Here is a 23,169-nt window from a genome sequence, read left to right as displayed (position 1 = left end):
GCTGCTCCATGGTGACTGCAAAGAATGGCACCTGAGGGGGTTGGAGAGAGAGCCTCCATCCTGTTGAGCAGGGGCCTTGTGGGCTCTGTTAGGAATTTGACATTTCAAAGAACATTTGTGCATATTTAGCAAGTATCTTGCCAGACTGGAGTCAAAAATGTCTTCATAAGACAGGGAAGTATTTGAGACTTTAGACTCTGAGCTAGACACAAATGAAAGATACATGGCGTGGGTATCACTGTGAATGACAGGTGTAGGCACCAAAGGGGACATGGGTGGGAAGATTCCAAAGGGCCTTCCTGGAGTGAGCACCCCCGGGAGTCTTTGGAGCGGGAAGGATGAAAGGCCCTGTGAGCAGAGGCTGGGGCGGGGGAGGGGTATGAGAGAGCAGGACAGGTTCAGGCAGGGCTGAGAAGCTGCCTGTGACAGCTTACAGAGTGCGGGAAAAGGGTGAAAGGTCGGGCATCAGTCTGGCTGGGACGAAGATTCTGGAGCGAGAGGAGGTAAAACTAAAGCCACGTGGAGCAGACGTGGCCAGTCTTCCGTAGCAAACAGTCCGGGATAGGGAAGCAGGGTGGCTCTGAGCCTGCAGCAGTACCCTAAAACACCCTCCGCACCCCTCCTTATCCTCAGCCCCGCCCTGGTTCTGTATATTTCGCACAATGCATCTTGGGTTTATTAGCATCTTGTTACTAACTGGTGGCGTGAGACTTGGAATCAGTCATCTGGTGTCCCGAGGCTCATGCCTGAGCCTGCATTTCCCACTTGAGATGGCAGGCTGGCTTTCTTTGTCTCTGCAATGCCTGGCGCAGCCTTAGCTGCAGACAGGTGCGTCCACGCTGACTTTGGGTGGTGCTCCGCCAGTCTTCACGCCTCCAGACACAACCCGCCCTGTCCTGCAAGGGCCTTGTGCAAATCAGGGTGCCAGTCCCACTCCATGTGCTCTGCAGCTCCAGCCCCTTAGAGCCAGGCACAGAGGAGAAGCTGAATGCAAGCGAGGAGGCAGGGAGGAGGCAGGCCTTAGGCTCCAGCCCTCGACCTTCTACTCAGATGCACCGGTGGAAGAGAAACTCCCTATCTCTCTGGGTTTTCTGGATGAAATTCAGGAGATGCTGGAATTCCAAGTCAGCCTGGGAGAATTTATCTCATTCCTTGGCTTTTTATTTTATTTTATTTTTATGACAGGCAGAGTGGACAGTGAGAGAGACAGAGAGAAAGGTCTTCCTTTGCCATTGGTTCACCCTCCAATGGCCGCCGCAGCTGGCACACTGCGCTAATCCGAAGCCAGGAGCCAGGTGCTTCTCCTGGTCTCCCATGGGGTGCAGAGCCCAAGCACTTGGGCCATCCTCCACTGCACTCCCTGGCCACAGCAGAGAGCTGGCCTGGAAGAGGGGCAACCGGGACAGAATCCAGCACCCCGACTGGGACTAGAACCCGGTGTGCTGGCACCGCAAGGCGGAGGATTAGCCTAGTGAGCCACGGCGCCGGCCCCTTGGCTCTTTTCAGGGGGAGAGGAGGAGCAGGAGGGTTGAGGCCTCCAATGCCTTGTATATAATGGTCCTATAGCTATGGGGGCCCAGACGATCTACTCCATGTATCTCAGAAGGAGACTGAAATTGTGTTAATAGGGCTGCAGCTGGGGCTGGGGTGGGGGCGGGTGGGGGGCAGTTCAGGCCAGATCACAGGAAGCAGGGAAGCAAACAGGAGTGTTGCCTCACCTGCTTCCCTCCCAAACATCGTCTCCCAGCGGGAGCCACAGTGAACTTGACTGCTGGCAGCATTCCCTTCCTTCCTGTGCTGGGCCAGGGCTGGGGCTGGAGCCAGAGGAGCCCAGCCCTGGCTCCTGTGTGCCTGTCCTCACGTCCACGGCCACCCCCGCTGACCTTCACAGCTTCTGGAACCCATGAGGAAGACAGCAGTAGCGGGGTGGGACAGTGATGTGGAATCACTGGGCTAATTGGAGGTACCTTGGCCCTGGCCCCAGCTCTGCCACCACGGCTGCTGAACCTTGTCCAAGTTGCCATCCCTGAGCCTCTGTGGCCTCTTCTTCTCCTTTGGGACACAGTTTAGGTGTCACCTGCTCTGGGAGCCCCCCCAGGCTGGTCCGCTCCGTGTCCCATGTCTGTGTCCCCCAGTATGCATCCTCTGTAGCACCACCATTTGTCACCCATCACACATGCGTGAAGGGACTGCAGAACATCCGTGGAAAAAGATGCTCATTTTCATGAAAAAACGTTTTTGAAACTACGTGCAGACTGGCCGGCGCCGCGGCTCAATAGGCTAATCCTCTGCCTGCGGCGCCGGCACACCAGGTTCTAGTCCCGGTCGGGGCGCCGGATTCTGTCCCGGTTGCCCCTCTTCCAGGCCAGCTCTCTGCTGTGGCCCGGGAGTGCAGTGGAGGATGGCCCAAGTGCTTGGGCCCTGCACGCCATGGGAGACCAGGAGAAGCACCTGGCTCCTGGTTTTGGATCAGCGCAGTGTGCCAGCTGTGGCGGCCATTGGAGGGTGAACCAACAGCAAAGGAAGACCTTTCTCTCTGTCTCTCTCACTGTCCACTCTGCCTGTCAAAAAAAAAGAAAGAAAGAAAAGAACCTACGTGCAGTCTTTTCCCACAGTATATATATATTTTCCATGAACTTTCTGAAGACCCTTGTGCACGTGTGTGTGGTGCACCTAAATATATACGCATCCTCCCAATTACCTGTGCTTGCTCATTCGGTTCATCTGCCCACTAGATTCTAGACTGCAGGCTCCTTCCTGTCTGACCAGTGCCTTCTCAGACCTGGCACCGAGGCTGCCACGTGGGAGGAGCAAGAAAAGTCATTTAGTCAATGAATACACGGTAACTGACCTAAGACGATCTCTCAGCTTCCTTCCCGCTGAATGTTTGGGAGTCTAAGGTTTCCCGCCAGAGGGCCACCCTCCTCCCCACCCCGCCTCTCTCAGAGCCTCGCGAAGGGCTGTGAGCCGCTGGCCCTCCCAGGGCTCCGGCGACCGTGGCTGGGATTAGAGCTGGGATTAGAGCAGGTCCCAGGCCGGCTCCCGCCCCGCCCCCAGGCTTGGGGGCGGGTGGCCTTGGGGCGCGCGCCCTGCAGCGGGCGGCGAGGGGCGGGTCCGAGCGCCAGGCCCCCGGTGGGGCGTGGCCGGAGCGCCCCGATCGCCCCTCTACGGGCAGACGCGCGGAACCCGGCCCCCACCCTGCGGATTCCCCGCGTGGGGCCCGGGCCGGGGCGTCGCCTAGCAACTCCCAGCCCCGCCCCCGGCGGCTGCGGGCGCCGGCCCCCAGCATGGCCTGGCGGGGCTGGCCTGAGCCGTGGCTGTGGGTCGTTGGCTGCGCGCTGCTCCTCGTCGCCTGCGTCCTGCTTGTGAGCCCCCGCAGCTGCCGAGCGCGGCGGGGCCTCCGCGGCCTGCTCATGACGCGCAGCCAGCGGCTGCTCTTCCGAATCGGGTTAGTGCGGGCTGCGGAGGCTGCGGGCTCGGAGAGGCGGGCGCGCCGGGAGAGGGCACGGGGCGGGCTCCGGGGTGCGGACAGCGCTTGGACTAGTCTGGACAGCGCTTGAGCGAAAGGGTCTAGAACCAAAGAAGAGGGGCCGGGAGACGGATTGGAGAAGCCACTGAGCTTGGGGGGGGGACTGAGGGAGTTGGGGGGCTGAGACATTGGGGTGCGCTGGGGAAGGAGGTTAGGGGAGGCGGTCCCGAGCGGCGAGGGAGGAAAGCGCCAGATAAGGGAACTGGGAAAGGGGATTTAGTGCAGGCGCCCGGGCCGTCCGGCGCTGAGGTCCGCAGGCCCCGGCCCCGCTAGCAGGTGCGGAAGGTAGCCTAACTGGAATCTGAAACCGCGCTCTCCTCCCCCGTGTCCTTGTTCCAACTCCTCGCCCTCCTGCGGCGGGCCTTCCGTCCTAAACCAGAGCCCCAACCCCGAATACCAGGGTGTCCCGGGTTGGTGTGGAAGCCCCAGGCTGTGAAATTTGATCCGAGTGACTCAGCCTCACTGCCAACGGTCTGCCTTCGTCGGACCCTCCTCCTCCTCCCCCTCCCCCGCCCCCACCCCTCGCCCTCTGTCCCTTCCTTCCTGGGCCCAGGCCAGGTAGTACCCAGCCCTGTTCTGGCACGGAAACAGCGGCGAGGAAGGAGCCAGAAGTCAGCTCCCCAGGGCCGCTGGCCCCCTCCTGCTCCCGGTGAGGCCGTGGGACAGGACCTCGAGCCCGCGTGGAGGGACAGAGATGTCGGGATGGGAACTGTGGCAGGCAGAGAAGGCCTGAGCCTGGGGATTTTCTGAGCTTCCCAGAAGGCTTGTGCAACTCACCCCCTCCTCCCTAGACCACCCCACGGCTCCCAGGGGCTTCAGCCTGGGGCTCCACTCACACCCCATCTATGATAGAGAGTGTCCTGTGGTCTCTGGGGACCTTCACGTCTCTGCTCTCCCAGAGCTCAGTTCCACTCTACAGGACGCTCCCACAAGTGAACCACTGCCCTGAAAATAGTGAGATTTCCAAACATTTGAGTATCTTCATATTTGTTTTTTAAGATTTGTTTATTTGAAAAGCAGAGAGGCAGAGGCAGAAAGAGAGAGAGGTCTTCCATCTGCTGGTTCACTCCCCAGATGGCCACAATGGCTGGAGGTGGGCAGATCCAAAACCAGGAGCCAGGAGCTTCCTCTGGGTCTCCCACGCAAGTGCAGGTGACCAAGGACTTGGACCATCTTCTACCGATTTTCCAGGCCATAGCAGAGAGCTGGATCGGAAGTGAAGCAGCTGGGACTCAAACCGGTGCCCATATGGGATGCCAGTGCTGCAGACCGGGGCTTTAACCTGCTGTACCACAGCACCAGCCCAATATTGGGGGTTTAAAAAAGACATTCTTGCCCCAAAGTTTGTGGATGTTTTGCAGCTTTGTTTGGGGAAGGATTTTTAAATCTACTCCTAGTTTCCAGAATTGCTAAGTGTGAAGTCATGCCAACTGCCTGAGGAAGTGAAAAATAGGGATTTCCACCCAGAACTGAAATCAGAACTCTGAGATCAGAAGGCCGCGAATCACCGTGCTGGAATGTGAAGGCCTGGGTGTTCCTAGACCAAACTCAGGATTCTCCGTGCTTCCTGCAGGTCCCAGTGTTTGCCTGGGCTTCCCCGTGCCTGGGTTTCAGGGTGGCCTGGGGCTCAGCCCCCACATTTGCAGAGCAGAAGGGAGTGCCTGGAATCAGAATTCCAACCCCCCCCATCCCTCCCAGGTCTGAGAAACAATCAGTAAGGTCCCTGGGGAAGAGACTGCTGGCTGCTGGGCGGGAGGGGAGATGCAGGCAGGAAACTGTAGGGGGAGATGGGCAGGTGTGGATGCTGTGCGGGAGCCCCCAGCGCCTGCAGGAAGGATGGAGGGAGGGGGACTGGGTGGAACAGGACGTCATGGGGAGGGAGAGCACAGGACACCCTCCAGCCTGAAGGTGTGGCTGCAGGGCAGCAAATGGGGATTGTTTTGGGGGCCGGGAAGCAGATGGAAATCCTAAACAATGCACGGGGAGTATTGCTCATGGGATCATTCATGAGCGGCCTTGGCTTGCTCATTTTCTTAAAGGCTTTCCTCGAGGTAGCACAATTGTTTCTGGAGGGGAATGGCTGGGCACAATGGAGGGTGGATGAGGGTAACCTGAGGTCACAGGAATTCACTGGGCACTCCGGGAAACAGCACATGGCATGTGGCCTGGGACAGATCTGCCTTGGAGTCATAGCTTTGTGACATGGTACCTGCGTGACCTTACAAATAACTTTGTGTGCCTCAGTTGTTCCCATCTGTGAAATGGGCACAGTAATGGTGCCTGTTTCCTAGGGCTCCTGTGAGAGCAAATGGAATTGCACAGAGCTGACTCAGGAGATGTTATCGCTCGCAGATGCTGCCGTCTGGGGTGGGCGGGAGCCAGGGCCCATGGCGTGGGCCGAGTGCTTTGTGAGTTTCCTTCTGTGCCTCCTTGCGTCCCACCCTGGGTTGGCACTGTGAGATCCTGGCAGGATCTGGACGCTGTTGTCCGGGAGTAGGGGACAGACGCAGGTGAGCAGCTATACCCGGGGCCGGAAGTGGGACCCCTGGAGCCCCAGGGAGGAGCAGGGCAGGCCCGAGGAATCAGGAGTGTGGGCTCTGCCATGGGTGCCCCCTGCTGCGTGCCTCAGTTTCCCACTTCACCTTTCGCCTTCCTCTTGGTAGTTAAGGGCACTGGGAAAAGCCTATCTGGAGGGCAGGTGAGCCGGCTGGGAGCATTCGCAGTGCTGAGAAGGTGGCTGGCAGCCAGCCTTTGGGGATGGACAGGCCCAGCTGACATCAGCTCCCCCCCTCCGTGACCAAACCCGCATTCCCAGGCGTGCCCCCCCCCCACTCACGTGAAGCCAGCTGTCCCCAGATGGTCCTTTCCTGCTCTGGTTCTGCTGGTGGAAACCTCCTGTCTGTGGCCCGTGCAGCCCGCTGGCTGGAACTCTAGGGCGGCAGGAGCCCTGGCCCGAGTGAGCCCCTGCTAATGGCCTGGGGGAAGGCCAGGAGCAGGCGGTGAGCCGGGCCTGGGTGACAGTGACCCAGCTGGCGAGAGGGGAGCAGGGCCTTTTCCTTGCTGCAGGCCCTGGGGACCGTGGAGTGCTGCGGCCCAAGCACCCGCAGCCTCTCGGCCTCCCTGCTCGCACCACTGGCCCAGCCTCCTCTCTGCCGCCCGGTTGGGCTCCCAAGTGTGGCAGAGCAGGTGTCCCCTTCCCCAACAACCCAAGCTGCCTACATAATGAGGCCACACCCCTCACCAGGCCTTTGTGCTGCCCCTCCCCCCCACACACCAGGACCTGCCTCATTCCATCCCCCCCTTCCCTCCCACAGTGGGGGGGTGTTCTGTCAGACCTGGCAGACCCCCCCCCACCTCCCCCCTCCCCCGCCTCCCTCCCCACACCTCTACTGCTCAGATTGTGTTCATGCCAAATCAGCACTCACCTTATCCACCGCTCCCACCCGGCCTCCTAAAATGACAGCTCCCCTCCGCCCCTGTGCCCCCAGGTTCAGGTTCAGAGACCCTGGGGTCTCTGCCCACACCCCTGCAGCGGTTTCCTTCCCCCTCCCCAAGGCCAAGTCCAGTCACAGAAGGGCTTGAAGGCTCCCTGTGGCCTGCTGGGTCCCCACCCCAGCTTTTGCTGCCTTCCACCTGGCCCACCTGGCCTCAGGCACACACCACGACAGTCACAGCCTGTCTGTGGCTCTCACCAGAGGCTTCACCTGATGGCCGTAGATTTCAGTGTGTCTTTGAGGCCTGGCCCAGAGTCCTCCCTGAGGCCTGCTCTGCCTCCTCAGTTCAAGTTCAAGTTCATCCCTGCCCCCTCCAGATTGACCCCTGGCTGCGTTTCCCTTACTAGAGCTTTCAGTGTGTATTCTGGCTTGTTCTGGAGTCAGCCACTCACGGGTCAGACTCGTGGCTGCACTGCCACTGGCCTGGCCCAGGGAGCAGGACCACACTACAGGGGCCTGAGGCTGGGAGGAGGGAGAGAAGGGGGAGAGTGGAAAGACACAACCCGAAGCAGAACTGAAGCAAAGCAGGAGGCTGCCCTGGCCCAGTGGAGAGGCCACGGCGCTTGCTGCCTCTCCGTGCACCCCGAGCCCCCAGCAGCCTCTTTGTGGCCCTCAGAGAGCTGAGAGGGTGCGGCAGGGGGCCCAGCAGACACGGGCAGACCAGAGGTCTCACGGGCTGGGCTTGCCTGCTTTGTCACAGTGCAGTCTGGAACCACACCAGGTCCCAGGCTACTTAGGGAGGACAGAGGGACGTGACCCAGACTAAAGGGGCTTTCCAGGTCCTTCTGCAGGGTGCAGAGCGCCGCCCCTACCACCATTTCTGGTCCTGTCCCCAGCCTGCCTGCGGCGCTGCCCAGGATGGCGAAACTGCCCGCGGAGGGGGAGACGGAAGAAGAGCTTCATTGTGTATTTTCCACTGCGTGCCAGGGGGAGGGGGAGGGGCCCCGCTCACTGTCCACAGCTGTCCCACACAGGCGCTCAGAGTGACACCAGAGCAAGCACGCTCTGGCCCAGTGAGCCCACACCGGGGCTGGCGCTGTGCCTGCAGCCCTGGGCCACCTGCTGCTCACCCAGGCCGGCTACTCCCCAACCCGGCCCCACCTTGCCAAGTGCTTCTCTGTGTCTCCCCTGGGGTCCCAGAGGACCAATTCAGAAACTTTCTTTTTGTTTTCGAGTTCCTGGCCACAGAACCGCTGAATCAGAAGCTGGGAAGGGGGAGGGAGAGGAGAAGATTGGAGCCTCGCTGCGCCCCTCCCCCAGGTCCTGTGAAGCAGGTGGCACGAGGCCCCTTTGAGAAGCGGTGTCCTTGGGTCCCAGTCTGCCGCAGGCCCGGGCACCCTGGGCAGAGTGGGCCTGCCTCGGGCCCTGGGGTGTCAGGCCTGCTGCTCTTTCAGAACCAAGAACACTCAGTTCTACATTAAGGCAAACTGAGGCTCGGGGAGTGAGCTTCTGCCTCTGGCCCCCGCAGCAGCAGCCAAGGGGCTGCGTATCCAGGAAAGGCTCAAGACACCAGGGGCCGTGGCGTGGGCAGTGGCCCCATCCACGTGGGGTGAGGACGATGACAAGAGGACACAGCTTCCTCCCGGGGCTCCTTCACCGTCGCATTTTCCCTTCCCTGGGCCTTTCCTTTTTCCTAAATCCCCTCCTTCCGGCTCCAGACCAGGACCCTGCGACCAGGCGCCTGTCTAGCAGTCGGGGTGAGGACTGGATGCGGGCAGGGGCGTATCAAGTTTACTGCAGGCTCTTGGACTGCACAAATAGGAAGAGGGTTTATTTAACAAGTGAGAGAGAAAGCACACATCCACACGTGAATGCGGGCTGCCCCACTGCGGTGGGCCAGAGAGAGGGTGGGGGAGGGGAGAAAGAGAGAGAGCACCTGTGTCGCACCACCACCTGATTTGATGTGAAGGAGAGCAAGCGCACTCTCCCTGTTGTTGGCTCTTTAACGGGGGGGGGGGGGGGGTGCCTCCACGTCTGTGAAGCCCCCTGGGACTTTTATGACCACACCACAAGTGCCACGTGGAGCTGAACAGCCACGCTTTCATGCCCCTTCCCCCTTAGGTCCCAGGTAGAGCAGGTGCCTGCCGGGAAAGGGGGCGTTTTGTTGACAAGTAGGAAGGTGACGTTACTCCGTGGGCTTGCAGGGACTGCCAGCTCACGCAGACCTAAATGTGCCACCTAGTTCGCACCGAGTCTGATGAGATTCTGGGTCAGGGGTCTCTCCCGAGCCCAGGGGGTCCCTGCTGCCCCGTGCGGCTGTCTGCAAAGTTCTACATGTGTAATGAGGCCCCAGGGAGAGGCTTGAGAGTGGCCACCACATTCTTAAAGGGGTCTGGCAACCAAGCGCCAGGACCACACAGTGGGTCCCTGGGGCCCGCTGAGCCACCCTGACATAGCAGTTTGCTCAGAAAAGGCCCTCAAGGGAGCTGAGCGGGGCCCAGAATAGCTCCGGCCTGCTCGTCTCAGCCTACCCCCTCATTTGGGGTTGGGGAGGCTTTTAGCGGTAAGGAATATGGGCGCCAGCACCAGGCTGCTGGGGTTGAATCTCTGCCTGCCCCCTCCTCTGGGTCCCTGACACGGCCCTTCCCCCTCTGGCTCTGTTTCCTGTCTGTAGGATGGAGGGAACACTGGTGGGGAGGGGCAAAAGGCGTGGGAATGGTGATGGTGATTGTTAGTGGAGACCGGGCCACGGACCCCAGCGAGGCCAGGTAGCCTGTGCAGGGCAGAGCAAGGATGGGCAGCCCCAGGCTGCAGACCCCCTGTGCAGGCTGCTTTCCACCTGTTCTTCCTGGCCTGAGGCCCTGGCTTACAGACCACAGGACTGGACCATTGAACTTGGTGCCCCAGGGACACGGCCATACCTGTGACCTTGGGTGTGGGTGACCTGCTTGGCTGAGCATCCTGCTGACCCAGGTCTGCAGGGTCCGTGGGGCAGGAGGGGACAGGATGGGGGAAGGGGACTTGGATTGCACAAGACACCCCTACTGGGCTTCCCAGGATGCACCAGGCTGGCGTGGCCTGGGATCCACTTCCTATGTGGGGTCGCTTTTCCACCTGTATGCCTTGGTCCCCCACCACCCCTAGCCTGCACCAAGGAGCACATGGGAGAGTCTACCTGCCCTATGCAGAGAGATGCAGCCTCTCCCAGGGGCCAGCTCCTGTTGGGGGGGGGGGGTGGCCCAGGAACCCAGGTGGAGTGGAGGGAGCTGGGTGTGAGCTGAGCCCTGACAGGTGCCCAGGATCCCCATAAGCAGAGAGGGTGGGGGTGGGGAGGTATACCAGGCTGGGAGGCCCTGAGCAAGAAGAGTGCTATTGAAATAAGTTATTCCAGGGCCAGCGCGTGGCTCACTTGGTTAATCCTCTGCCTGTGGCACCGGCATTCCATATGGGCCCCGGGTTCTAGTCCCGGTTGCTCCTCTTCCAGTCCAGCTCTCTGCTGTGGCCCAAGAGTGCAGTGGAGGATGGCCCAAGGGCTTGGGCCCTGCACCCCATGGGAGACCAGGAGAAGCACCTGGCTCCTGGCTTCGGATCAGCGCGGTGCGTTGGCCGCAGCGTGCTGGCCACGGTGGCCATTGGAGGGTGAACCAACGGCAAAAGGAAGACCTTTCTCTCTCTCCTCTCTCTCACTGTCTATAACTCTACCTGTCAAATAAATAAAGAAAAAAGAAATGAGTTATTCCAGGCATTCAGAAAAGGTTCCATAATGTGTCAGTCCCCTACCCCTCCTGCAGCTTAAGAAATAAAATATTACCCCAGCGTGGAAGGCTGGATTGTCCCTCAGCTGCTTTCATTATTTTGTTGTTGTTGTTGTTGTTAAGATTTATTTTATGTATTTGAAGGAGAGAGAGAGAGCTTCCATCCACTCCCCACATGACCGCAGGGGCTGGGCCAGGCCAAACCAGGAACTCAGGCCGGGTCTCCCACGGGGCTGTCAGAGACTCGAGCCCTTGGGCCATCCTCAGCTGCTTTCCCCAGGCGCATTAGCAGGGAGCTGGATTGGAAGCAGAGCAGCCGGGACTCCAACCAGCCCTGGGGTGTGGGAGGCCGGCACTGCAGCAGTGGCTTAACCCTGCCTTCATTTTTGTCCTGTGCGTGTCCAGACCCCCTACATGGGACGTGTGATGAGTTTGCCCTTTGGCCTTTTTAGCAAATACACTCAGGTGGTTTTCTCGATCGTGTCCTTGAACTTGGTTGACGGCCATTGCTCTACATCATTTGTTTTCTTGGCTGTGTGGTTTTGCAGGTCTGAGTACGGCCCGTTGTTTGTACTGCTGCTGGTGCACAGTTAGGGGTCTCGGCTGTTGCCCTGCGGGGAGCACAAGGTTTTCACTGTGCAGGACTGGAGGAGGCAGACAGTCTGTGGTCTCAGTCCCAGGGGGTCTGGTCGGGAGTTGGACGTGCTCTCTGAGGCAGTAGGGAGCCACTGAAGGCTCTTGAGCAGGAGCAGGATTCAGTTCCATGAAGTGCTTTAGGGACTGCGGGTTTTTGCCAATGGTTTGCTGTTTGGGTTGGAAGCCGGGAGCTGGGGGGAAAGAAGCTCCTTAGCCCGTTTCGGGGGCGGGGGGGGAGCCAGCGTGCAGGGAGGGAGTGGGAGGCGCAGTTGAGAGAGATCCTGTTTGCGTCGTGTGCACCAGGGAGAGAGCTAAGTGGGGTTGCACTCTGTGTCCTGGGTGGAGGGATGGCAGGGCCTTTCCCAGAGAGGGGGCAGGAGGAAGGTGATGTGGCCAAAGCCAATGGTGCAGGCAGATGTGTGGTAGTTGTTGTCAGGGAGGCGTGGGGACCGTGTCCCAGCATCATCGGGTCCTAGGACCCCTCACACCTTCCCTCCCCACCTCAGCCCTGTCTTCCCCTGCCCCCTGCTCTGCCCATCAGCCAGGACCTCAAGCCAACACGGCCACACTTCCCCCACTCCCCGCCCCACATCCAGGCCGGCACAGGTCTCGGGTCCTCTCCGTGCCCAGCCACCACTCTTGACCTCTGCCGTCCCCCACCCTGACCCTGTCCCTCCAGCCGCCTCTGCTCTTGCTGCCTCTCCCTGATGCCCGCCGAGCCTTTAGAAAAGGAAGTCGGGCTGCGTGCCTCCCTGCGTTACCAGGGCCTGCGCCGTGGCCTGGCCCCTGCTCCTCTCGCCCTGCCTGGAGGCTCCAGGGCCTCCCGGCCACTCCTGGAACCCGCAGTCGCTAAACACCTCGTACACACCAGAACTGACCGTTGCTTTGCCTTTGCTCTCCTCTTGTGCCGCTTCCTCCCACGCCGCCCTGCAGGCCAGAGTCCCAGAGCAGCCTCATCCGGAAAGGCCTACGAGTTGCTAGATTGTTCTCTTGCAATTTCCAGCCGATGTGGGAAGACATGGAGGCACAATGTGGCCTCGGGCACGGGTGCACGTTCGTAGCAGACACAGAGGAAAGGGAGATTTTATTTCATTTTATCTTAATTTTTAAAGATATATTTATTTATTTAAAAGGCAGAGTTACAGAGAGTCAGAGGCAGGTGGAGAAAGAGGTTTTCCAGCCTCTGGTTCACCCCACAAAGGGCCACAATGGCCAAAGCTGAGCTGATCAGGAGCCAGGAGCTTCTTCTGGATCTCCCATGTGGGCACAGGGACCCAAGCACTTGGGCCGTCCTCTACTGCTTTCCCAGGCCATAGCAGAGAGCTGGATCGGAAATGGAGCAGCTGGGACTCAAACCGGCGCCCATATGGGATGCTGGCGTTATAGGCGGAAGCTTTACCTACTACGCCACAGCAACAGCCTCTCATTCTATTTTTTAAGCTCTCATCTTGAGATCATTCCAGACTTGTCAAAAGCGCACAGAGAGTTCTCATGGAGCCCTCGCCCTGCCCCCCAGGAGCGCGAGCATCTTTCCTGGCTGAGGCTCGGTTGTCCAAACCAAAGGATGAACACCAGTGCCTGCCAGCAGCTACTCCCAGCCCCTCCCAGCTTCTGCTGGGTGCCCCCCCCCCCATCTCCTCTTCTACATGCAGGACCCAGTTCAGAACCCCACGTGGCATCTAAGCTCGTGCAGTCTGTGCCGAGGACCCCTTGGGAGAGTCCTGGCCAGTGTTTTGTTGAGTCTCTCAGCCTGGCTTCGTAGGACGTTTCCTGCCAAACGAACCATGCATTTTTGGCACAAACACCACCAAAGTGACTGTGCCCTCCCGGGCGTGTTGTATTGAGAGGCAAATGAGGTCTACAAATATCCTTCCCACGTTCAGCGCCGGCTTAGCGTGCAGTCAGCCCGGGCCCTCTGCCGCCTTTGCCCCTTCGCTGTGCACGGGCCTTTCTGAAGCTGCACGTGCCTCCCTTCGCTCATCCTACTCCGGCGGTGGGCCCAGGGCACCAGGTGTTCGTTGTGCTGCCGTGTGGTAGAAACTCGAGATGGTGCCAGGGTGGGAGCAGAGATGCTCAGATGGTCAAGGAAGGCTTCTTGGAGGAGGGGGCTTGGTGCAGCAGCAGCATCTAGAGCAGCAGGGGGAAGAGCGTTCCAGGTGAGGGTGTGCTCAGGAGAAGCCGTGGTGGCAGGGAGGCGCTCCCACCATGGCTGCAGACACCCCGGGCTCCCACCTGTGGGGACCCTGCACCAGCTCAGCGCCAGGCCCTCGGGCGCTTGGTGCTCGGGCAGCAGGTGCATGCATGCGTGGCCCACCTGAGCTGGGCCCTGTCCCCAGCCCAGGCAGAGGGAGGGTCCTCGCTGGGGCGCCTTCAGGGAAGTCGCGCAAGCTCGTCAGTTTTCCTCTCCGGTAGGGTGGGCGTGCCGGGGGCAGCCACCAAGTCACCGAGTCTCTGCCTGGCCTGCTAAGGACTTGCTCAGGGAATGGATCAGATGCAAAGTACCTGGGACTGGGACCAGCATTCTGAGGGCTTAACCATCTGCACCACAATGCCTGCCCCTTGCCATAGCCTTACCCACTGTGCCACAGAGCTCCCCCTAGAGTTACTCTTCACAGGCCAACCTGCTCCCTCCCTGCCCCTGCCCTGCCCCGACCAGCACCCACGCACCCCACCTCCTCTTTTCTGTCTGGGCCTTGAACAGCCAGGATCCCTCCTGGCCTGACCAGCCTGGGCTACAGTCCTCAGCTCTGACCACTCCCTCACCCCGGCCACCCCAGCCTCAGGTCCCTTTCCCGAGAGGCCTCTCGGGTGCTGAGCTGGCTGGCTGGCTGTGTGATTGGTAGGGTCTGGTGTAATGTGAAATTCCGACTTGTCAGGCTGCTTGTAGTTTGCTAAGTGAAGAAAAATTAAAAATGTAAATTAGCAGCAGGAATTTCATCGTTCTTTTTCATATCGTGCAGTGCCAGTTTTAAATGCAAATGTAAGAACACTTCGCTCGCATGTACTCACTGGAACGGCATAATTCATATTTCTCAGCTTGCACGTGGCTGTGGGTTGGGTTCCTATAGGACAGTGGAAAGGCTGCACCAAGCCAACATTTTTATCTATTTTAATTTTATTTGAAAGGCAGACAGAGATCTCACATCCATTGGTTCACTTCTCAAATGCCTGCTGGGCCATGCTGAAGCCAGGAGCCCAGACCTCAATACAGGTGTCCCATGTGGGTGGCAAGGACCCAAGTACTTGAGCCATCACTCATTAGCAAGAAGCTGGATTGGGAGTTGAACCGGACACTTCGGGGCTAGCATTGAGCAGTGGGTTCAGCTGCTGCCTGAAACATGGGCATCCCATATCAGAGCACTGGTTAGAGCCCTGGCTGCTCCCCTTCCAATCCAGCTCGCTGCTAATGGACCTGGAAAGGCAGTAGGTAACAGTCAAAGTAACTGGGCCCCTGCCACCTACATGGGAGAGACAGGTGGAGTTCCAGGCTCCTGGATTTGGCCTGGCCCAGCCCCGGCTTTTGTGGCCAGTTGGGGAGTGAACCAGCAAATAGAAGATCTTTCCCTCTCTATCTCTCCCTCTCTGTCACTCTACTTTTCAATAAATGAAATAAATCTTAAAAGGGAAGAAGGAGAATGAGGGGGAGGGGAAGGAGTTAGAGGAGGAGGAGGAGAAAGAAAAAGGAGAGGCCTGTGCTGTGGCACGGTGGGTTAAAGCCCCAGCCTGTGGCGCTGGCATCCCACATGGATGCCGGTTTGAGTCCTGGCTGCTCCTCTTCCGATCCAGCTCTCTGCTATGGCCTGGGAAAGCAAAAGATGGCCCAAGTCCTTGGGCCCCTGCACCCACGTGGGAGACCCGGAAGAAGCTCCTGGCTCCTGGCTTTGGATCGGCACAGCTCTGGCTGTTGCAGTCATTTGGGAAGTGAACCAGAGGAATGGAAGACCTCTCTCTGTGTCTCTGCCTCTACCTCTCTCTGTAACCACGTCTTTCAAATAAATAAAATAATTCTTAAAAAAAAAAAAAAAAAAAGGAGGAGGAAGAAGGAGAACCAGGCAGTCCAATATGGGATGTGGGAGTCCAAACAGCTTAACTGTGAAGCAAATGCCAGCTGGAACTTGTTGGAAGTTTGAGTTGGAAAGCTTGGTCTCCTGGGTCAGCCACACCGCCCTCCCCCGAGTCACAGATGTCTCCCCACGTCGTATTCATGTTGAGTCTTGTTGAATTCCCACGCATAGGGGGTCCCCAGAGTTCTGTGCTCGGGGGCATCACCAACGCTGTCTGTGCGTGGGCAGCGAGTGACAGAGCACACCCTTGTGTGGCTGTCCGCCCAGGTGTGTGCTCCATCGTCCCATCAGACTCCGCCTGCACAGCGCAAGTCCCAGGCTGAAACCACACCGAATTTCAGGATGGCGACGCTCAGTGTGGGAGCTTCTGATCAGGGGACCTGGGTGGCTGCACACCTGGGAAGCCAGCTCTGTGTCCTGGCCTTCTGTGTCCTCATCCTGATCCTGTGCCCCCTTTGTGCTAGCACCAGGTAGCCTGAGATGGCCTAGAATGACGACAGGAGGGGAGAGGCGTGTCGACAGCCCACCCACCCTTGCCTCTCTTGCTTTTCCCACCAAGCAGCTGGACAGAACTTTCTTTCTTTCTTTTTTTAAGGTTTGTTTTATTTATTTGACTGGCAGAGTTACGGGGCGGGGGGTGTCTTCCATCCACTGGTTCACTCCCCAGATGGCTGAAATGGCCAGAGCTGTCCTGATCCGAAGCAGGGAGCCAGGAGCTTCTTTCAGGTCTCCCATGTGGGTGCAGGGGCCCAAGGACTTGGGCCATCCTCTGCTGCTTTCTCAGGCCAGCAGAGAGCTGGATCGGAAGTGGAACAGCCAGGACTCAAACTGGCACCCAGTGGGATGCCGGCACTGTAGGTGGCAGCTTTACCCACTATGCCATAGCGCCAGCGCCATGGACAGAAGTTTCTAGTTTCCCCGAACAAGCCCTGAATGCTGCATCTGGACCCCTGCCTGCTGCTGTTTCCTCTACCTCAGTGGCTCTCACAGTTGTGGTCCCTGCAGCACCCAGGAGTTGCTGGAAATGTCAGTTCCCAGGCCCCACCCCAGACCTCCTGGAAACTCTGGGGATAGGACCAGACACCTGCTCTTTATCTGGTCGCTCAGCCAATTATGATGCAGGTAAACGTTTGACCACCACTACCCTTCTTTTGCTTTTGTTTTAAGATTTATTTATTTACTTGAAAGGCGGAGTTACAGAGAGGGAGAGAGAGACGGAGAGAAAGCACATCCATCGACTGGTCCACTCCCCAAATGGCTGCAATAGCCTGGGCAGGGCCAGGCCAAAGCCAGGAGCCAGGAACTCCATCCAGGTCTCCCATGTGCGTGCCCAAGCACTTGGACCATCTTCTGCTGCTTTCCCAAGTGCATTAGCAGGGAGCTGGATTGGAAGTGGAGCAGCTGGGACTCAAACCAGCACTCTGATAGGGACTCTGGCTTAGCAAGTGGCACCACAACACGGGGCCCCGCCACTGCCCTTGAAGATTTTTTCCTCCCTCAGGTCAGCCTCCTGACTCCTCCCTATTCCTGGTAGTGTTCATCAGGGACCCAGCCCTGGGCTAGATTAAACTCCTGCCTGGGTGAGTCTCTCCTGTGAATTCTTCAGTTCACGGCTCCCCTGGCTCCGAGTGTGTCAGTCTCTCTCTTTACCTTGACCAAAGTACCCAGCAGGGCAAACAGGAGGCGCCCCATAAGTGACGATGGAGTTGCACTGACTTGGGGAGACCAAGGGAGTGGAGATGTGGAGCCCACAGGCCGCACAGAGGGGCCCGGGGTGCCCAGGGGAGGGGCTGACCCCGGACCCTCGCCCTCCAGGTACAGCCTGTACACCCGCACCTGGCTCGGGTACCTCTTCTACCGGCAGCAGCTGCGCAGGGCTCGGAATCGCTACCCCAAAGGCCACTCCAAAACCCAGCCCCGCCTCTTCAACGGTGAGCTCTGGCCGCCCCTGGCCGGCACCCCCCACCCTCCCTGCCTCCTCCCCCTCCGTACCCCGCCGACTGGGCACCCAGCCCGTGTCTGCCCCCAGGAGTGAAGGTGCTTCCCATCCCCGTCCTGTCGGACAACTACAGCTACCTCATCATCGACACCCAGGCCCGGCTGGCTGTGGCTGTGGACCCTTCAGACCCTCGCGCTGTGCAGGTGAGCGGAGCGGGGGGGCCTGGGGGCCTCTCCTTGCTAGAGAGGAGGGGCTGTCCCCGACCCCTCTGCTCACACAATGTGCCCCCATCTTGTGTGCATGTGTGCCCACCCCTGACACTCTCACACGCATGCACGCACAAGGAAAAGTGTCTAGGATGTGGCTGCATGGGGGGAGACAGGCCTAGGGGGAGGGGCCACTGGGCAGGGGTGCCCGTGCAGTACCAGGAGTCCAGTGCGTTGCCGGGCACTGTCCCCCCTCAGTCAGTATCGGGGTCTCTCTGGGTTTCCTCCCATTCTTCATTTCTCTGTGCGGATCCCTCCTCTCTGCTCTCCACCCTCTCTCACAGGCCCCGCCTCCTTTCCCAGCACTCCCCTCCCCTCCTCTCCTCTCCAGCAGCACCCAGCCCCTCTTCCTCTGTATCCCACCACCATTCTCAGGGCACCTCTCTCCCCAGGCTGCCATTGAGAAGGAGGGTGTCACCTTGGTCGCCATTCTCTGCACCCATAAGCACTGGTAAGGGACTGAGGAGGCGGTCTGGGTGCAGAACATCCTCTCTGGACCACGCTTGACCAGGCTGGGCCCCCTGGGCTGGGGTCAGGAATTCAGGATGGGTGGCACCCACTTCAGGGGCGGATCTCCCACCCTGTCACTTCTCAGGTGTCTGATGCGCTAGACAAAAGCAGGTCCCTCACCCATCATTTCGTCCCATGGGCATTTATTAGATGCCTACTGGGCATAGGCAAACTTGGTCTCTTCCGGGAAGGGGAGAGAGCCCCTGCATAAAGGTCTGTAAATGACAGGTGGCAGTGGCACAGGGCAGGGGGGAGCCCAGGCACAGTGTGGCCAGATCCGCTTGGGGGACTAAAGATGATCGCCAGCGTTGGCCATGCGAAGAGTGTTGGGGTGGCGTGGTAAGGTGGGGGGGTATGAGGGTCTGGGCAGACTTGAACAAGGTCCTAGAGGTGTGGACAGCCTGGCCCAGTCCCAGGGCCCCTGGCTCAAAGGCCTGGATGTGCTGTGGGGAAGAGGGAGGCCCCAGGGCCACTGCCCCGTGAAGCCTCCTGCCCGTCTCTGCTGTCCTGCAGGGACCACAGTGGAGGGAATCGCGACCTCAGCCGGCGGCACCAGGACTGTCGGGTATATGGGAGCCCGGATGACGGCATTCCCTACCTCACCCAGTGAGTGCCTGAGGCTGGCCGGGATGGGGCAGCCCCTCCCTCTCCCCTCCCCCGCAGCCTCTGGGTGCGTGTATGTCAGTGTGTGTCACGGTGTCAGCAGCAGCGGGGTCTTTGCTGATGCCCTTGCTGGCCCTAGAGGGCAGGTTCAAGCCCACAGGAAGATTGGCACCACTTGCTCCCCACATGACCCAGCTGTGGTCCCCAAAAGCGGAAGAGGGAGGGTTTGCATCTGAGACCCTGGGCACTGGGGTGTCTTCCGTGTGGGAAGGAAGCCGACCTCCTGTGATCACCCAGCCCCTCCTCTCCCCTACTGCTTTGCTCCCCAGTCCCCTATGTCATCAAGACGTGGTCAGCGTGGGACGGCTGCAGATCCGGGCCCTGGCCACCCCTGGCCACACACAAGGCCATCTGGTCTACCTGCTGGATGGGGAGCCCTACGAGGGTCCCTCGTGCCTCTTCTCGGGGGACCTGCTCTTCCTCTCTGGCTGTGGTAAGTGCCTGCATCCACTCCCATTGTGTCACCCTGCGTGGGGGCTCACGTCCTCAAGAGTGCCCTGGTGGCTGCACATGATGACAGGATCCCAGACTGAGTAGGGAGCTCAGAGTGCGCACGGCCAGTGCAGAGAGCCTGGCTGTCTGACCCAGCGATTGGCGAGACTCGGCTGGGAAGTGTTGGACTCCTGTGGGCTTGGCTGGGGATGGCCAATTGGGCCCAGTTCCCGGTTGGGGAGAAGAGGGCAGATGCCTGGGGGTGGGCGTGGCAGGGGCCAGAGCAGGCAAGCTGGCCTCCAGCCCCGTGGACCTCATGCTGTGTCACCCTGGTTCCCCAACCCCACCCACTCCCCCAGGACGGACCTTTGAGGGCACCGCAGAGACCATGCTGAGCTCTCTGGACACTGTGCTGGGGCTGGAGGATGACACCTTGCTCTGGCCTGGTGAGGCACCCCCCCCCCCCCCGCCGCCGCCTGGACCCCTCATGCCCCTAGGGACCAGGTGGACCCCAGTCCCAGCCACAGGGTGACTCCTGGGCCCCACCTCGAGGGGTGAGGGCAGAGCTGCAGCCTAGCGCCTCTTTTCTCACGCCTGCCACTGTGCCCTGCCCGCCAGCCCTCAGCCCTCCAGAACCCATGCCAGCCCCACGGGTCCCAGGATGGGATCTGACTGTGCTGAGCCAGAGCCCGGAGCCCAGAACAGCCTTGGCTTGTCTGGGGACCAGCGGGTCAGTGCCTTCTGTCTGTGCCCGTTGCCCTGGAGATCACAGGACCCCCCCCCCCCCCCCAGGTAGCTAACCCTCAGAAAGCATCTTCGCTCATTTATTTGACAAGGGCTTTGGGCGCACCAGGCTGTGCTGCAGGCAGGAAGAACGTAGCCATGACCTCCGCCTCCAGGGGGTTACAGTTTTCTCCACTTGCCCTGTGAGAAAGATGCGGCTCAGAGAGGTGCGGTGACTTAACCTGAAGCCGCAGTGACTGAGGGGGCTTCTGCCCTGCCCCCTCGCTCCCGGCTGGCCTGTGCCCACAGACGGGGAAGCAGCTCTGGCTGGCTGCGGTTCTCCTGGAAGTGCCCAGGGCGCCCCCAGGGCGGGGCCGGAAGCTGGGCGGACTTGGACTGACTCCCCACCCCCCACACCCTGGTCAACCTCCCTCCCCCGCCGGCACGCGCTAGGTCACGAGTACGCCGAGGAGAATCTGGGATTTGCCGGCGTGGTGGAGCCCGAGAACTTGGCCCGCGAGAGGAAGATGCAGTGGGTGCAGAGGCAGCGGATGGAGCGCAGGAGCACGGTGCGGGCTGGGGTCGGCCGCGGGGCACTGACCAGGCCCCCAGGCAGGGCGGTGGCGGGGACAGCCCTCCCCCACCCCCAACCCAGTGCCTCTCGCGCCCGCAGTGCCCGTCCACCCTGGGAGAGGAGCGCTCCTACAACCCGTTCCTGCGGACCCACTGCCTGGCACTGCAGGAGGCTCTAGGGCCAGGCCCCGGCCCCACCGGGGACGACGGCTGCTCCCGGGCCCAGCTCCTGGAGGAGCTCCGCCGGCTGAAAGACACACACAAGAGCAAGTGATGCCCCGGCCCCCGCAGCCCAGCCCACCTCATGGTGGGAGCCGCCCATCACCTGCACCTCACCCGCTCTCCCTCCTGGCTAACTCCACCCCTGCATCGGGCCCCCTGTGGTCAGAATTCCCCACGCTGGCCAGGGGCAGGGGAGGGACAGGGCTGTGAGGGAAGGGGGGCCTCAGGACATCTCCAGACCCTACCAGCCAGGAGGGCCCCTCCCACTCCTCCCTCCCTGGCCTCATGGAGGCCCCGGAAGCCAGGGTCTGGAGTCGGGGAAGAAATCCAGCCCCCCAGGTGGCCTCAGGTGTGGGAGAGTGTCCTTCAGGGCAGCCAGACTCAGGTTTCCTGGGCCCCAGGCCCTCCCCTGTCCCCCTGCCCCACCTCCCTGCCAAAGCGTTTCTGAGAGCCATTCCGCGAACAGAACACCGAATCGGCTGGCCGCAGGTCTGGCTGCCCTGCCTGTCGCTGCCGTCGTGGCTCCCCAGCAGCCGAGGGTGGGGTCTCCTGTTTGCCAAGGAAGCCTCAGGCCCCGGGCTTGTGGAGCCGCGCAGGACACGGAGCCCACAGACTCTCCCTGCATGCCTGGCCGGGTCCTGCCCGCTGCTGGCCTCCGCCCCGCCCTCCTTCCCCAAGGCGGAGAGCCGCGGAGGGCCAGGGCCGCTGCAGCTTATCCCCCTGACCCTTAGTCTAGGAGCTGCCGCCCGCCTTCCTTGGTCGCACCTCCCCCCCAACCCCACCCCCAGCCCCTCGGCCCCGGGAGCTAATAAAGGTTTATTTTTCAGCCTCTACCTTCGCCATATGCCAAGGACACGCCCATGTGGGTTCCCATTGGCTCGTCAGCCCCGTGCGGGCTGGCTGGGGGCGGGGCTGGAAACGGGAGCCGGGAGCCCAGGGAGCGGCAGCTTCCGGGGCTCCGGCCTGGGCACCTCCGCTGCTCGCTGCGCCTCGGGCTCGGCCTCCCCTGGTCGCGGGGCCCGGGATCGTTGGGACGGCAGTGAGGCAGGCAGGCCCTCAGAGTCAGCCGAGAGCCGTCTCTTCCCGGCTCGAAGGCTTCCTCCGGTTCTGCTTCCCTGTGGCCACGCTCCGAGATGCCCCCTCACCGTCTGGCCTCTGCCACCCTCTACAGCCACGGCCCCTGGCACCCCCCTATAGCAATACCTCCAGACGAGTAAGAGACCCCGCGACACGCACCTCTGCCTCCGTGCCTTCGCTCACGCTGCCCTTCAGACTGGAATGCCTTCCCTCGCTTCGCCGGCCTTGGCTGCCTGGCACAACTACTCATCTCTCACCAGCCCCTCGAAGACCACCCCCCGCCCAGGAAGGCAGCCCCCAAAACCCTTCCCTCCCCCAGGCTACCTCCGCACTTTGTAAATGCTTCTGCCCTGGCACCTGGCACCCCGTATTTCACTTGTTTACATGTTTGTCTCCCCTTCTAGACTGTGAATCCTTAAGGGCATGGACTGTATCTTATGCATCTCTCTGTTTCTGCGCCTAGCACGGTGCCTGGCACACAGTAGGCGCTCAATAAATGTTGAATGAATGATTTCACCAAGGCCTGGTCGCTCAGCAGATGGTCTTTACTGTGGCCCTGCACCGTCTCACTGTTTGCCCCACGACTTGGAGTTAGCATGACTTAGAAAGCTTTGGTCATAAAATCGACCTGAGTATCCCAGGGTGCCTTCCACAGCCCATATGTGTGTGTGTGTGTGTGTGTGTGTGTGTGTGTTCAGGTCAGGGTTTACGGTCTGCCAACCTCAGTGTTTTCCAAAGCTTCAGAGGCACCGGCCGTGCCCCTGGCCCCAGGCGGTGTTTGTAGCCATCACAGCCCAGCAGTGAATAATAGCATGTCAAGGGCATGGCCTTGGCCTTGGTGCTAGCCTGTCTTTAATGCCTCTAAAAAGAGGGAGGGAGGTGTGCAGCCTAGTGAATAATTCTGGTGTTCAACCCTGGGGCGCCTGGGCTTGATACCCACCTGTGTTCCTTCCGGCTGCCTGCCCATGTGCACCCTGGGAGGCAGCAGGTGATGGCTCAAGTGATTGGGTTCCTGCCACCCACAGGGCAGATCTGGACTGAGTTCCCAGGCCCCAGCATGAGCTCAGCCAAGCCCAGCCCTGGTCATGGTGGGCACTGGGAGAGGGAACCAGCAGATAAGAGCTCCCTGACTCCCTTTCTCTCTCTCTCTTTCTCTCTCTCTCTCTTTCTCATTCTCAAATTCAAATTCAAAAAGGAGGGCAGGGAACAACCAACCAAGGAAGTGCTAGACTCCAGGGCCACATCTTGGGCAGTTGTCCCCAGTTAAACATTAACAGTACCATTTTGTTTGCATTGTATTTATCTTCAAGGTCAATGGTTTTAACAAATTACAATTTTAGTTCATG

General features: G+C 60.2%; 1 protein-coding gene across 3 annotated transcripts in view; it reads left to right on the top strand.

Moving 5' to 3' along the window:
- The window catches only part of PNKD (PNKD metallo-beta-lactamase domain containing), a 57,114-nt gene extending 34,775 nt beyond the window's left edge, over positions 1-22,339 (top strand). For 2 of the 3 annotated variants that reach the window (XM_070070208.1, XM_070070210.1), the window contains exons 3-10: positions 17,234-17,349; positions 17,448-17,560; positions 18,016-18,074; positions 18,647-18,739; positions 19,066-19,229; positions 19,588-19,674; positions 20,405-20,520; positions 20,625-22,339. In XM_070070208.1, coding sequence (XP_069926309.1) covers positions 17,234-17,349; positions 17,448-17,560; positions 18,016-18,074; positions 18,647-18,739; positions 19,066-19,229; positions 19,588-19,674; positions 20,405-20,520; positions 20,625-20,798 — 922 coding nt within the window. In that variant the 3' untranslated portion in view covers positions 20,799-22,339. Of the gene's footprint in view, positions 1-3,129; positions 3,449-17,233; positions 17,350-17,447; positions 17,561-18,015; positions 18,075-18,646; positions 18,740-19,065; positions 19,230-19,587; positions 19,675-20,404; positions 20,521-20,624 lie in introns of those variants that run through there. The other variant, XM_070070209.1, reaches the window with a different exon arrangement.
- Positions 22,340-23,169: the final 830 nt, after the last annotated feature.

Source organism: Oryctolagus cuniculus, chromosome 3 (genome assembly GCF_964237555.1).
Source record: "Oryctolagus cuniculus chromosome 3, mOryCun1.1, whole genome shotgun sequence".
Lineage (NCBI taxonomy): Eukaryota > Metazoa > Chordata > Mammalia > Lagomorpha > Leporidae > Oryctolagus > Oryctolagus cuniculus.
The sequence above is the reverse complement of the archived record's forward strand: the minus strand, read 5'-3'. Positions and strand labels throughout refer to the sequence as shown.